The 14,846-nt window shown below is 30.4% G+C and overlaps 1 protein-coding gene across 1 annotated transcript; it reads left to right on the top strand.

Annotated features, from left to right (window-relative positions):
• The first annotated feature begins 10,959 nt into the window (after positions 1-10,959).
• Positions 10,960-14,373, top strand: LOC105139715 (F-box/LRR-repeat protein At3g26922-like). The gene is made up of 4 exons (XM_011046269.1): positions 10,960-11,131; positions 11,594-12,586; positions 13,872-14,041; positions 14,139-14,373. The coding sequence occupies exons 2-3, from the start codon at positions 11,609-11,611 to the stop codon at positions 14,028-14,030; spliced, it is 1,137 nt and encodes a 378-aa protein (XP_011044571.1). The 5' UTR covers positions 10,960-11,131; positions 11,594-11,608; the 3' UTR covers positions 14,031-14,041; positions 14,139-14,373.
• Positions 14,374-14,846: the final 473 nt, after the last annotated feature.

Genomic DNA, 14,846 nt, shown 5'->3' on the forward strand with positions numbered 1-14,846 from the left:
TATCTTTTAATGAAAAACAAAAAAATGTTAATCTAATAGTGTTCATGCTACAATTTGAGTCATTATACGTGTTGCAGACCTGCTCAAATTTCCTTGAATACAAGTATTGATTTTCTAAATCTAAGCTATAAAAAGAAGGTAAAAGTTGAATAATGTCTGGCTTAAAATTAAAATGAGATGCATCAGGGGGGAAAACTATGCATGAGGGTGCACTTGTTCTTATGGGATTCATATGATTTCTAAGTGTTTTAATACATTTATTCTCATTATAAAGCGATTGATTATCTTCTTCGACCATATTTTTTGAAAATAATGAGGATACCCTATCAAGTCTACCACTTAAAATATGTGACTACACTCTCATGGACATGTAGAAGTAGAATAAAAAGAAAAAGAAAATAAAAGATGAAAAAATAAAACAAATAAAACAAAGATACAAGAAAAGTGAAAAGAGAACATAAAAAAATGTTATAATTTGTACAAGAATTTACCTCCCGGCAACGGCGCCAAAAACTTGACATGACTAAAAGATTGGTGTCTTCTTCCAAGTGTAGGAGTGTCGAAGTAATAAATAACTCGGCAAAATGAGGGTTGAACCACATGGAATTAATTATATAAATTATAGATAACAATAACAACAACAACAACAACAATAACGATAATAATAATAGTAATAATAATAGTAATAGTAATAGTAATAGTAATAGTAATAGAAGTAGTAGTAGTAGTAGTAGTAATAAAATAATAATAATAATAATAATAAAGAAGTAAAGAAGAAGAAGAAGAAGTTGATGAGAACTTTGATATGAAAGATTAATGTAAGGATTAAACAATGATAATAACAAATATCAAGATTAGAGGATCCACTAATGGTAAGTCAAACAAGTATAGTATAAACTCTTATTATTCAATTGGAAACTAGATAGAAAGGAGGTTCTAATCAAATTATAAATTGTTAACATGATTACATTAGTTATCTTATTCAATTAATGTTAATACTTGTAAATGTTGTTAAACACGTATGATTATATAATCAAGTTCATTTCATAGCACAGATGTCGGTTATACCATACAGTATGGGCTATGAAAGTGCCAAGTATTTATTGTACCAATTGTTATACAACATAAATCTAGATTAACCATTTAACAAGTAAAGTATTAAAAGTGAACAAAATAACAACTATAAAGCATGTTAGTATCAAACATTAAGGTCCGTGTTGAGTTTATATTATACTTATTCTTACACCATTAATGAAACCTTTTCACCTTAACATAATAAACTTAGCTAAACATAATGAAAGAAAGAAACATAAATAAACAAAATAAGAACATAAATAAGATAAAAGTTAATTAAGTAAAGGAAAGGAAATGAAAGACATAAACTTGATATTAATAAAACCAAAACTTAAGCAATACAAAGTGAGAAAGCAAGAGTATGATCTTGATCTGGAAACCAAAATGCCTAAATACATGGAAAATGCTTTCTTTTATAGGCCAAATTTGAGAACTATTGATTTAATGACTAATTGATAAGTGGGTGGCCAACTCTTGACTTGATGACAATACTTATCTTCTCTTGTCTGAATAAAACATCATTGATAACGTCAGAATTTGAACTAGACTAACACATGAAAGTTCTAAGAAATTGTCTTAGCTTTTTAGGAAAAAAATTTGAGGTCATTTGAACTTCTAGAACTTAAGATATGGGCTGAACACTGAACAATGTTAGGACTGGAGAACAGATTTAGACTTCTTCATTGTTGCTATAATTTAAACTTGAAAATGTAATAATCCAATGTGCAACCTACAATTATATGTTAAAGTGTGTGTATGAAAATTAAGGTTTAAGAATATATGTTAAATGAATATATGAGTAGAATTAAGTGATAACAATGTGAGCGTTTGTAAACCTGAATATTTCAAGAAGTATTATAATAGACCTTGTTAAGAATGGTTACTAAGATGTGTCTCATGAGTCACTTTAACAAAAGAGATTCTTTACTCTTCTAGTAACAACAATTTTGTACATGCTTTATGAAATAGAAAACACAGTTAGTTAATCTTTTTTTCAACTACTACCTTCTTCCCCCAACCAAAACGAGACATTATCCCCAATATTCTAAGGTAGAAAAATAGAGTATAGAAGACATCACCTGAAACACCGGACACTAACAAACCTGAAACACACTTAAACAAATATAAGAAACAATAAAACATAAATATTATCCTATTAATAAAACCAAAAAATACAAGTTTTTACAGACTAAGACTCAAATCGTAGTTGAAATCGTAGTTGTAATTATGGCTTACATCTTCCATTGATTTTACATCCAAGAACGACTTAAACGCCCTCTATGGGTCGGGGATATTCATCCTATCCAGTTTTTTAAAAAACTGGCAAAAATGGTCTTTTTTAATCAGATTCCCAAGACTATGTCGAGCATGTTATTTATGGAATAGTGGCCATAAATCATGAATTGCACGATGCGCATCTCCACTAGAATGCGTCTTAAGAGTCAATAGAAGATTATCTAAAGACCCCTTACTCAGGCCATCCTTAATGAATACTATTTTATCTTCATGGTTTACAGATATCATTCCTAAAGAACGACATTGTGCATTGCAAGTCTATCTGGCACATCGATGGCAGACTTTCAGTCGTTTTGCATGATGTTTCTTTACAAAAGTGCTTTTACTTGTTCTAGGCATATGTGAAATGAAAGAATTGGAAGACTCACCTGATAATCGGACCTTTGCTTCAATTAACCAGCGAATCTCTTTAGGAATTTCATGGTTCATTAATAACCTCAATCTTGCACACCTAACTCAGTAAATTTTTGTAATTGTATTTTGAGGCAAAACGGGAAAATACTTTTTCAATTTTTCAAGAGTGATGTCTATTTTTTAAAATGAGAAGTGGAAAAGATATGTAAAGAGAAAAGAAAGAACAAGGAATTGAACAAATATTTATACAGATATCAGTTATCATAGGAAACTGAAAGAACCGACATAAATGTCATAGAGTACCGTTATCCGCTATTTAACTGGGGTGAGAGAGATTAGCAAACCAAGAGTTAAAAAAACAAAACACAAAAAAAATGTGAGAAAAAAAAATAATCAACCTTTATCTATAGGATCATTTAAACCATTAGATTCATTTTCACTGGGAAAATTATCAAAGTAAGCTTTCAAACGATGTTCATTTACCTTAAAAACATTATCATTATTTGGATTCTCAATATCAAAGGCCCTATAAGGATACACATATTTCTCAATAAATGGACCACCTCATCTTGATCTTAACTTTCTAGGGAATAAATGTAGTTGAGAATTATAAAACAAAACTTTTTGACCAGTATCAACTTTTTGATAATTTTCACAAGTTTTGCAGAATGTATGCGTGTCCTTGAACATGGTGGGCCAAAAAAATCTATTTTGAAAGATTTTTATAGCTGCCTTTTTTTGACGAGAAATAACTCCTACATGCTTTAAAATGACAAAGTTGAATGACACTACTTACCTCATTATCCGGAATGCATCTTTGAAATGTTTGATTAGGATAATATTTGCATAAGTTAGGGTCATCCCAATAAAAGTTTTGCACGTAGCTCAAAAATTTTCTTTTGTCTTCTATACTTTAGTGAGCTAGCAAAAATCCTGAAGCAAGAAATTTGAGATTTTTATCATACCAAGGTATTGAACTAAGAGAAAGTAAGGATTTATTAGAAAAGTAATCATCGATTGGTGTGATATTAAATATCAAATTTGTTGTCACTTTTGATAAAAAATCCGCATCAACATTTTTGGTGTGTTTTCCATCCGCGATTTCTTCCTTAGAATAAATCATTTACAAATCTTCAGATTCATCCAACTCATTTTTACTTAAAGTAGATTCAAGTCGATCATAAATTAATTTGTCAATATGATCTACTTCTTGTAAATCATTATCATCTCCAGGTTGCTTGCAAATGGTGAAAATATTTATCTCCAATGTCATGTTTCCAAATAATAGCTTCATTAGTCCATTCTGACAATTAATCAATATGTTAGAAGTTGCAAGAAACAAACATCCTAAAATAACAGGAAATGAATTACATGCTTCAATAGGTTGTGTGTCCAAAATAACAAAATCCAGAAGATAAATGAATTTATCAACATGTACCAACATATCCTCGACTATTCCTCTAGGCACTTTTACAGATCTATTGGCAAGTAAAAGAGTTACAAAAGTTGGTTTTAACTCACTTAGATTGAGACTTTAAAAAACTAAATATGGAAGTAAATTCACATTAGCTCCAACATCAAGTAAGGCTATTTTAATTTTATGTTCTTCAATAAAGCAAGAAATTGTAGGACAATTAGGATCTTTATATTTTAAAGCATTATTGTTCTGAAGAATGATACTTACTTGTTCGATTAAAAAAGCTTTCTTTTTCACATTCAGTTTCCTCTTCACAATACATAAATTTAGTATAGGAAGGAACATGTATAATAGCATCCAGAAAAGGTATATTGATCCTTACCTGTTTGAAAGTTTCAAAGATTTTAGAGTTGTGATTGACTTTTCTTTATTTGGTCATGGCATGAGAAAATAGAAATGCTGGTGGGGAATCAATCTTTTCTTTGCAATTTTCAAATTCAACCATTTCCTTACACTTAGAAATTGACTCATCATCTTTCTCACAAGATTCAAGAGTGGGTTTTTCAATAACCTTACCACTACAAAGAGTAGCGACTGATTTGACTTGATCCATGTGTTGGCTTCCGGAACTACTTGTATTTGCATCGTATTGCCCCTTGGAATTTTGTTGTGGTTAAGATAGAAACTTACCTTTCTCTTGAAAACTGAGAGCAAATGTCAATTTTGCAAGAGTATCTTTAAAATCCGTCATACTTTGAGCAAATTGAGTATTGATTGTCTCTTGCTTTTCAATAAATGCATGCAATGTTTTATGAAGATTTGTTCTAGGAGGTGGAGCATAAGAAAGTGCATATCCTTGAGAATTTTGGAAATTATAGTGTGTTTGAAATGGTGGTTGTGAAGTTTTTCCATTGTTATTATCACTCTTCCAACTAAAATTTAGGTGATTTCTCCAACTAGGATTGTATGTTTATGAGTGTGGGTTGTGGTTGGCCCTTAAAAATTGTTTAAAGCATGAGCTTATTCATGAAGACATTCCTTAAAAGAAGACAAGGTTGGATAATCATTGGTTGAGTGTTCATTTATTTCATATATTTGACATACAATGCTTTCAACATATTTTAATTGACTACTCTTTTTCAATTCTAGTGCCTCGACTTTTCTAGCTAAAGATGCAAACTTGACTTTGAGGTTATGATCTTCCCTAAAGTTGTACATACCTTCACTAAATGTATGAGGTTGAGTTTTACTCGATGCCTTATAAGTTCCCACGGTGTCTTAATTTTAAGCATTTTTAGCTAATAAGTTTAAGTACTCCATTGCTTTATCAAGGTCTTTATCTTTAAACCTTTCATTGCACATCAATTCAACCATTTGTCTATCTCTAAGTGTTAACCCTTTATAAAAATATGAAACCAATCTCCATGTTTCAAAACCGATGAGAGCAAGTATTAAGCAAGTCTCGATACCTATCCTAACATTGATAAAATGTTTCTTCTAGTTTTTAAGTGAAAGTGGTGATTTGTCTTTTGAAAGAGTTTGTTTTATGAGATGGAAAAAACTTCTTTAAAAACTGTTGTTGCATTTCATCTCAAGCATAAATGGATCCACGTCTTTAATTTTGTAGCCATGTTTTAGCTTTATCTTTTAATAAAAAAGAAAAAAGCTTTAATCTGATAGTGCTCATGCTACAATTTAAGTTATTATAGGTGTTACAAATCTCCTCAAATTCTCTTAAATGCAAGTACGGATTTTCCAAATTTAAGTCATGAAAAGAAGATAAAAGTTGAATAATGTTTGGCTTAAAATTAAAATGAGATGCATCAGGAGGAAAAACTATGTATAATGGTGTAGTTGTTCTTATGGGATTCATGTGGTCTCTAAGTGTTCTAACACGGTTATTCTCATTATGAAATGATTGATTATCTTCTTCAACCATATTTTTTGAAAATGATAAGGATACCCTACAAAGTCTACCACTTAATGTACGTGACCACACTCTCATGCAAGTGTAAGAATAGAATAAAAGGAAGAAGAAAACAAAAGAAGAAGAAACAAAAGAAAAGAAACAAAGTTATATACAAGAAAAGTGAAAAGAGAAAATAAAATAAATACTATAATTTATACAAGAACTTACCTCTCCGACTACGACACCAAAAACTTGACACGACTAAAAGATTGATATCTTCTCATAAATGCACGAGTGTTGAAATAATAAATAACCCGGCAAGACTGAGGTCGAACCACATGGAGGTTAATTGTATAAATTATAGATAATAATAATACAATAACAATAACAATAGTAACAATAATAGTAGTAGTAGTAGTAGTAGTAATAATAGTAGTAGTAGTAATAAAGAAGAAGAAGAAGAAGTTGATGAGAACTTTGAGATGAAAGATTAACGTAAGGATTAAATAATGATAACAACAAATGTCAAGGTTAGAGGATCCACTAATAGTATGTCAAGCAAGTATAGTATAAACTCTTATTATTCAATTGAAAACCACACACAAAGGAGGTTCCAATCAGATTATGAATTGTTAACATGATTACATTAGTTATCTTATTCAATTAATGCTAATACTTATAAATTTCATCAGGCATTCATAATTATAACTTATGTTAACAACAAATCAAGTTCCTTTCATAACTCAGGTGTTGGTTATACCATACAGTATGGGCTATGAAAGTGCTAATTTGAACTTAAAAATGACCTTTTTAAATCTTAGACTCCATATGAAAGTTGTAGGCCTATGTCTTACCTTTCTATCCATATAAAGTAGACCTAAATCCGAGATGTAAAACTCTAGATATGACCCAATTACCGAATAGTGTTCCGGTTTGGACTGCACCGACATCTCTTTTCTAAGTTTAGCCATTTCTTTGTCCTTTCAATTTCAGTTCTTAAACTCATCAATCAATATTTTTATTTATGTGATAAGCCTGTATTTAAAATGAACATTTACCATAAATTAAAGGTATCTTATATTATTAGATATGTTATTATAAAACATGATTTAGTTAAGGAGTTATTGATACTTCAAGTGCAAAATAATGATATAAAACCTTGATAAAAATGCACTTTTAAGTACTAATCACACATCCTCGATAAGTTCTTAAAGCTTTGATCTTGGTACTTAGTTTATTCTCTACCAAATTGGTGTATTGAATGAAGCAATCCAATTCTTCAGGCTTATGTGAGATCAAATAAATATGACCAAACCGTGTAAAATTATCTATAAATGTGATGAAATAATTTCATCTATGTCTTACTCTCATATTCATTGGGTCACAAATGTCTGAATGAATAAGCTGCAATGGACTACTAACTCTTTTAGCTTCGCCAAATAGTAATCTAGTTGCTTTTCCTGCTTTTCCAGCAAGGCAATGCTCATAAACGAGCAATTTCTTTTTGGTAAGTGATCCTAAAAGACCTGCTATTACTAATCTATGTAATCGATCTTACCTAATATGACCTAATCTAGCATGTCAAGTATGATATTACTATCATTAATAGTGCTGGAATTTTTAACAATATAAATTGAAGCATTATAATTAATAGATACATTAACGGTGTCTAACACCATAAAACCATTCAATATAAAACTAGAACCATAAAAAATATTGTCCAAATGTATTTTTATATAACAACCAATAAACACAATAGTAAAGCCTAATTGGAGTAAAGTGTTTTATCAAACTTCTGGAGCGTAGAGTATATTATAAAGATAAAGTGTGTGACCGCCCTGCAAATCTAGTTTGCAAGTATCAATCCCAAGTACAGTAGAAAAAGCATTATTCCTCATGTATATGCATCTAATTCCCTTTGGAGTTCAACAAAATTCCACAAAGACTGTTTGATCCCTTACTATATGGTCGGTTACTCTTAAGTCTACATTAAAAAAAGGAACAGATTCAACAAGTATTAAACAGCTGCTAACGTATAAGTTAGAGGGATGATTGTGGTTAAACATTACCTTTAGCTTAGTGCAATCACGAGCAAAGTGACTAGGTTTACCACAAGTGAAACAATTCATATTCTTGCCTTTCTTACCACCACGTTTCCCATGCTTGTTCTTATGTCTACTACTACTTGCTTTTATTCCTCTCTTGCCATATTTGAGACCTTTAGCCTTACCCCTTTCATATTTAGAACTATATGTTTCATACATCTTTGTCTCATATATAAAAACCTTATTTATAAGCTTTTTAGTATGAAGTCTACCTTCTTCAAGCTTAACATGATGAGCAATATCGTCAAATATCTTGATGTTGTTATTATGGGTAAGGTTAACGCACATGAGTTTCCAATTACTTGGCAAAGAGCGGATAACTACTTATACTTGTTGTTCATTAGTCATCTAATGCCCAATATCCCTTAATTCACTGATCATATTAGACATGACTGTAAGATGCTGCCTTATTATTTGATTTTGACACTTCCTATAACCATCAAATTTGAGGGTTAATTGACGAAGTCTAGTAGTGGAGGTTCCTCCATACTGAATCTTTACTGCATTCCAAACATTTTGAGATGAACGATACCTTTCAAAACGCAGCACTATATCATTTCTCATACTGCTTAACATCAAAATACGAGCTACACGATCCTTGCGTTTATAGGTATGATATGTTTTCATATCAAGCTTGTGTTGAGCAGTGATTAATGCTCAGGTTCAGCCATCGGTTGTATGATTGTTTCCAGCATTTATCGCTTTTCTAAGAGATACTCAATCTTACAATACTAAACATTATAATTCTTTTCACTTAGTTTGTCTTAATGGTTCAAATCAACAATAATACTCTTAGATGCAACTATATTAAATGTTATTGATAGCAATTAAAAATATTAGTATTAAGTACCATTTAATTGACATATTTTGCCACTCCATTCAAAATTAAACAAATAATAATCTAACACATACAATAAAAATAAAAAAAATATTAAACACTTAATCAATTTCTATTTGTACGACCTAATTATTATTGAAAATTTAAATGAGTGCAAAATTATAGTTATTAGTTTCAACTAACAACTCCCACTAATTTGGTTGCAGATATTATCATAAATATGCATATAATGTAATTAAACTTAAATTACATAAAATATTCAGTTCACAATTAAACAACCAATCATCTTTAAAAAAAAATACAATATTATTTTGCTCACAATTTTATGTTTAGAATTATTTTATATTTCAGGCATATAAGTAGGGTTTCCAATTACATCATCTACTTCATCAAAGTTATCTCCTCCAAGTTTATTCTGCTCAAACCATGAAATGAATTTAACAGCAGCTTCCAAACAACCTATGCTTCTTCCAGTGTGTCGTATACCCTTTTTGGCATGCTGATGCTCCCTCTCAAATAGCATTTCATTAGTTGAAATCTAAGGATTTTAGCCTATATTCCAATGATAGTTGCACCAATTTCCATTCCTCAGGTGGGAATTGAGAATGATTAACATTTGATGTTTCGTGTAAAATTCATAAACACCATATATAGCCTGTCTACTCATCTAATGATACATATAATCAATGTGCTCTTAAATTTTATGAACAAGATTAAAAGCATAACCCAACAAATGATATCAATGTTGATCGATTTGTTGTTGACTATCCATTATAATAAAATATTCCAAAAGTATATAAATATTATACTTAATATTGAATTAAAGTATGTATCATCATATATATTAAAAAAATATGTGGAAATTAAACAATTAATTTTAACAGTAAATAAATTAGCACTGTTATTTAATAATTTATATTAACAAAAAGTATTAATTGTCTTAATATTATTTTTAATATTAGTATATATTAATAATGTTAATATATATTAACTACTGAATTACCATTAAAATATATACATATATGTTAAAAGATATGTTAATATATATATTAACTGCCAAATTGTAGTTAATATATATGCATATATGTGTTTGTTTGATTTTTTTTAATTATCAAATGATGGTTAATTAACTGCTAAATGACTCCAATTGACTACCGTAATTGTAGTCAATTGGAAGTGGAAATGGAAACATTCACATCTTTATTTTCACCATTAATTTACACATGAATTGATAATAGAATTATATAATTGCTATGCAATAAGTCTTTTCTGATTAATTATAGCAAAGATAAATTCATAACTTATAAAATTTTGTAAATTTAAAATTCTTAATGAAAGTATTTTTTTAACACAAAATTTACTTCTATCGTTCATATAATAATAGATATATTGCATAAAAAATAATATTAAAGTCATAGATCTGATACCAATATAAATCAAAAGAAAAAACTTACTTGTGAGAATTTATTTTTCTATCTCTAGATTAATTATTTTATTGTCACTTTAATTACTAAAATCAAAGTGATATTCCACAATACACAATACGAACGTTTTTGTAAATCTTATCAAATTAATACAAATAGTCAAGATGAGAGAAGAAAAAAAAAAGAATGATTATTTAACAAATGAAAACCAAAAAATGATTATTTAACAAATGAAAACCTTAACCTTTATATATAGATTATATTCCTTTATATAGATTATATTATATATGATTGAAGAAAAATAGTAACTTAATTTGGTAATTTTTCTGATAACTTAAATTAAATCCATCTATTATCGACGGATTAAGACTAATCTAATAATCAAACTATAAAAAAACTGGAGAACTCAAACTTAAAACTATATAAAAAAATAAATCTTTTAATACTAAACTCTTACCAGTAACCCATTGCCTGATTTTAAACTTTGAGAAATTGATTGAAAATATAATTTATAGGAGAGGGATGCAATTGTAGTTATCCCTTAATGCAATTGTAGGTATCCATTAACTTTCTACTACCCGTCCCTAATCCTTTATATATGCTGCTCCCAACAAACAGTGACAAGCCGCCGAATTTAACACTCCCTCCCCACAAAAAAAATTCTACGAATCCCTCAAATTCCCCTTACTGTCGCGTCTCCGGCGAAATTCTCAGGTGGGTATCCTTCAAACCCTTTAAATTCAAATTAGTATGCAATAAATTCATGCAGCACGGGCTGTTTAAGCCTTTAATAGATAGGGGCTTATTGGTTGTTGCCTATGGTTGATTGTTATCTACATAAATTGGAAGATTTTTAGTTTAGTTTTAACGCACAAAGAAGTTTACTTCAACTTTTTTTTTTCTTTCCTTTTAATACGAGCAAATCATAAGATTTTGTCTTCCAAATGCAATTTGACTTAGGTCAATGATTCAAAACAATAGATTTTAATCAGGTAATATTTTTTTAATTTCAAATTGATATGCAGTAAAATCAATCAATTTGTCTTCGTTGGTTATTGGTTTTGGAAATTATTTGGCTTAATCGGAACAACAAAGCATGGATTTTAACAATTATTTTCTTCGTAGTCTCATTTATTGGATCGTAATAAGTAATTCTAATGTTTTTTTATTCATCAGGGCTGATGAGATAGAATGGAATCAAGGACTAGAAAGAGGTCATCGCTGAACAACAATGAAGACAAGATCAGCACGCTACCAAATGTACTTCTCCATCACATTTTATCTTTTGTGGACGCAGTACAAGTTGTTCAAACCTGTGTTTTGTCCAAAAGATGGATGAATGTGTGGAAATCTCATCCTTATCTCGACTTCAATTTTGAGACATTTTCATCCTTAATAAATTCAGATTATTATGAGGATGAGATGGTCAATTTCACTGATTTTGTCAATCAAGTTTTAGTACGTCGCAATAACTTTAAGGCTATTAAGATTTCCTTGGATTTATGTGATCATACTCGGTACAGTTTGGTAGAATCTTTGATATATTATGCAGTTAAACATCATGCGGAAGAGATATGTATAGATACTGCTTGTCGCGATGTGCCAATTGTGTTGCCTCGTTGTTTCTTTAACTGTGAATCATTGAGAAGCCTAAAATTGAGAATTGATGGTGGCATAGCTTTGCCAAAATCATTGGGGTTGCCGTCTTTGAAGACATTGCATCTTGGAGGGGCCCAGAATTTTGATGGGAAGATTTTCTCAAGTTGCCCGAATCTTGAAAATCTGAAAATTGAAGATATATGCTTAGACACGATTGAAAATTTCAATATTCACGCTCTTAATCTGAAAAGCTTGGAAATTTTGAATTGGAGATATAGTAGAATTAAGACTGAATGCAAAGTGATGCTATTTGCTCCAAAGCTTACCAGTTTCAAGTTTGATGGGAACACTCCTTTACTTTGGTCTGAAGTGAATCTTACCTCCTTAGATGATGTAAATGTAGTCTTGCATAGAGACCATTACAGGTATGACTATCGATTCTATGTAGATGAAGATGAATACATTTCAGGTGAAGATGAAACCAAGGGGGGGTTTTGTCTGGATCTTCTCAAGATGCTTCATCAGTTCTGCAGTGCAAAATCTTTGACACTATCCATGAATATCATCGAGGTGAGTATTTTAAAACATTTTATAATTTAAGAGATTGACTTGCAAAAGTCTGTGGTACAAGGCTGTGAAGTTCAGATGGCAAGTCATCATCAGAAAATCATGAATTTTGTCATGTTTGTGGCTCTAAAGATTTGTGCAGAAGGTTGTATTCTTAATTTGCATGTCTATCTTTTAGAAAATGATTTTCTTAGTGTGCATTTGTTTAAATGTGTCTTGTTAACCTTTCATAAAGTTCCTAGCACGCTAACAACTACTTCATTCCCTAGAGTGCCACTAATTTAGCTGAAAAATGCCTCTTTTTATGTCTTACATTGAAGAGTTGAAAGATATTCTCTTTAATGCAAGAAAGAGTTTTAGGATTTCATGTGATCCCTTGTTTGTGTGTTATCCCATGTGCGTTTGATAAGGACTCTTTAGGATTTGTGTCATATTCTTGCAATTCTGTAATCTTACCTACTAGGCAGTGTTCAATTCTGCAGGTGATGACGTAAGCTTTGTGAACTTTTGAGTTTGCTTTGTAATTAGGCAATGGTGCTGCTACTGATTGACCCTCAAAGTATAATGTTGAAATGTGACGTGTCCTTGAATAATTGAATTTTACATTCAATGCATCTTACGTTCTTAACCTCAAAGGCTCCCTCCTTCATGATGGAATGCTGGGCATAGATACAATAATCTGAGCATGTATCATTTAGTGTTATTTTTCTTTACAAGTTTACCACAAGATTGATTGGCTTGCACAGCGTTGAATATTTGATAAAACTGGATCTTCTTGTGCTGCAATTTTTGGTTCAGGTATTGTCGAGGTTCACTAACAAATTGTTAATTTTCTCATGTCTCTTTCAACCAGTGTTTCAAGTTAAAAGGACATGTTTGTTCTTGTTCATACGTATTTTACCCACCACTAAATTATTATTATTATTATTATTATTATTTTGTTAGCGATACCTAAAAGAATTTCCACAGTAGTTTCATTTGGTGAAATATCAAATCCTTCATATTTTTGTTCTGCTACTGATTTTTGTGGGGTAACAAGTCTGTTTATCATTAATAACTAATGGCTGACGAAACTGTTTTCTTCATCCATACCCAACTAATTTTTAACTGGTTATCATGATCATCTATGGACATCAGGTTTCATGATGAGATTGTTAGTCAATAACCTTGGATTTGTTGCTCAATGAATCACTAACATGTTAATTTCCTCGTTTTTCGCAAAGGTTTCTTTCTTAGTTGAACATCCTTTAATCTGGTTTTATTCTATATGAATTTTTCATGTTTCCAGGTTCTCTCCAAGGTTCCGGCTGCTCTAAATAAACATCCTTCTCCATTTTCTAATTTGAAGTATCTGAAGTTGAAAACCGACAACAAGGATGCCACTCTACCTGCCCATGTCTTGAATTACTTTCTTAGTAGCTCTTCTTTGCTGAAAGTATGCTTCTAATATTTTCCAAGGTAACCGAACAGCTCCTTCTACATTTGAAGTTACTGTTGATGCCTCTTAAACATTAACTGCTTCTGTTTCACGCTAACATGCCTTGTAATTTTTTAGGGCACAAACCCACAAAGCTCTGAAGCTATTTGAAGGCTATTCTTTCCATTACCATACGCATGTGAATGTCTTTCAAGTTCCTTTGAGGCTTGTAATCTTCATGCAAATCGAGGCTTGATCCTTGTAGCCTAGAGCAATACCATATACGTTGTTCTTTTTCCTGCAAACATTGCATGGTTAATCTAATATATGAGTAGCTCTGATTGAACTCAGCAGTTTGCCTGAAACTTGCTCAGAAAGAATCATGCATACAATGCCAGTTAATGCAAAATTTGCCTAAAAGATAAAAATGGAAATTGTCGGGTTATGCGATGATGCCCTTCTGGTGAATTGAATTTGTGACATTTTTTTTTAAATCCACATTAAAAAAGCTAAATGATGTGAATTTCACTGTAACTGCAGATGTAAATTACAATGGATTATAATAATGAAATTATCTTTTTACCTCTTAATGAGTTAAATTTAAGTCTTGGTTTAGGGGTATTTGAGTCTTTTAGCTAGCTTAATTGTCATTAGAAGATTGCTTGGGGTGTTAGTTGTTTTTTAAAAAAAGTTTTCTAACATAATTGAAATAATCTTACATTTAGAGTATTGACTAAGGGTTTTCTTGGTTTTTTTATAATATTTATAATAGTAAAAATATTTTTTATCCCTAAGATATAAAAATAATGGGCTGGTAGATAAAGGTATTTCAAGTTTTTTTAATTT

This window comes from Populus euphratica, unplaced genomic scaffold, assembly GCF_000495115.2.
Source record: "Populus euphratica unplaced genomic scaffold, PopEup_1.0 scaffold122.1, whole genome shotgun sequence".
In the NCBI taxonomy this organism is placed as follows: Eukaryota; Viridiplantae; Streptophyta; class Magnoliopsida; order Malpighiales; family Salicaceae; genus Populus; species Populus euphratica.

Excerpts from the sequence above, each read along its gene's own strand:
- LOC105139715 (XM_011046269.1), top strand. The coding sequence starts at position 11,609 with ATGGAATCAAGGACTAGAAAGAGGTCATCGCTGAACAACAATGAAGAC. Across the intron at positions 12,587-13,871 it reads TATCCATGAATATCATCGAG|GTTCTCTCCAAGGTTCCGGC; the intron begins GTGAGTATTTTA and ends TCATGTTTCCAG.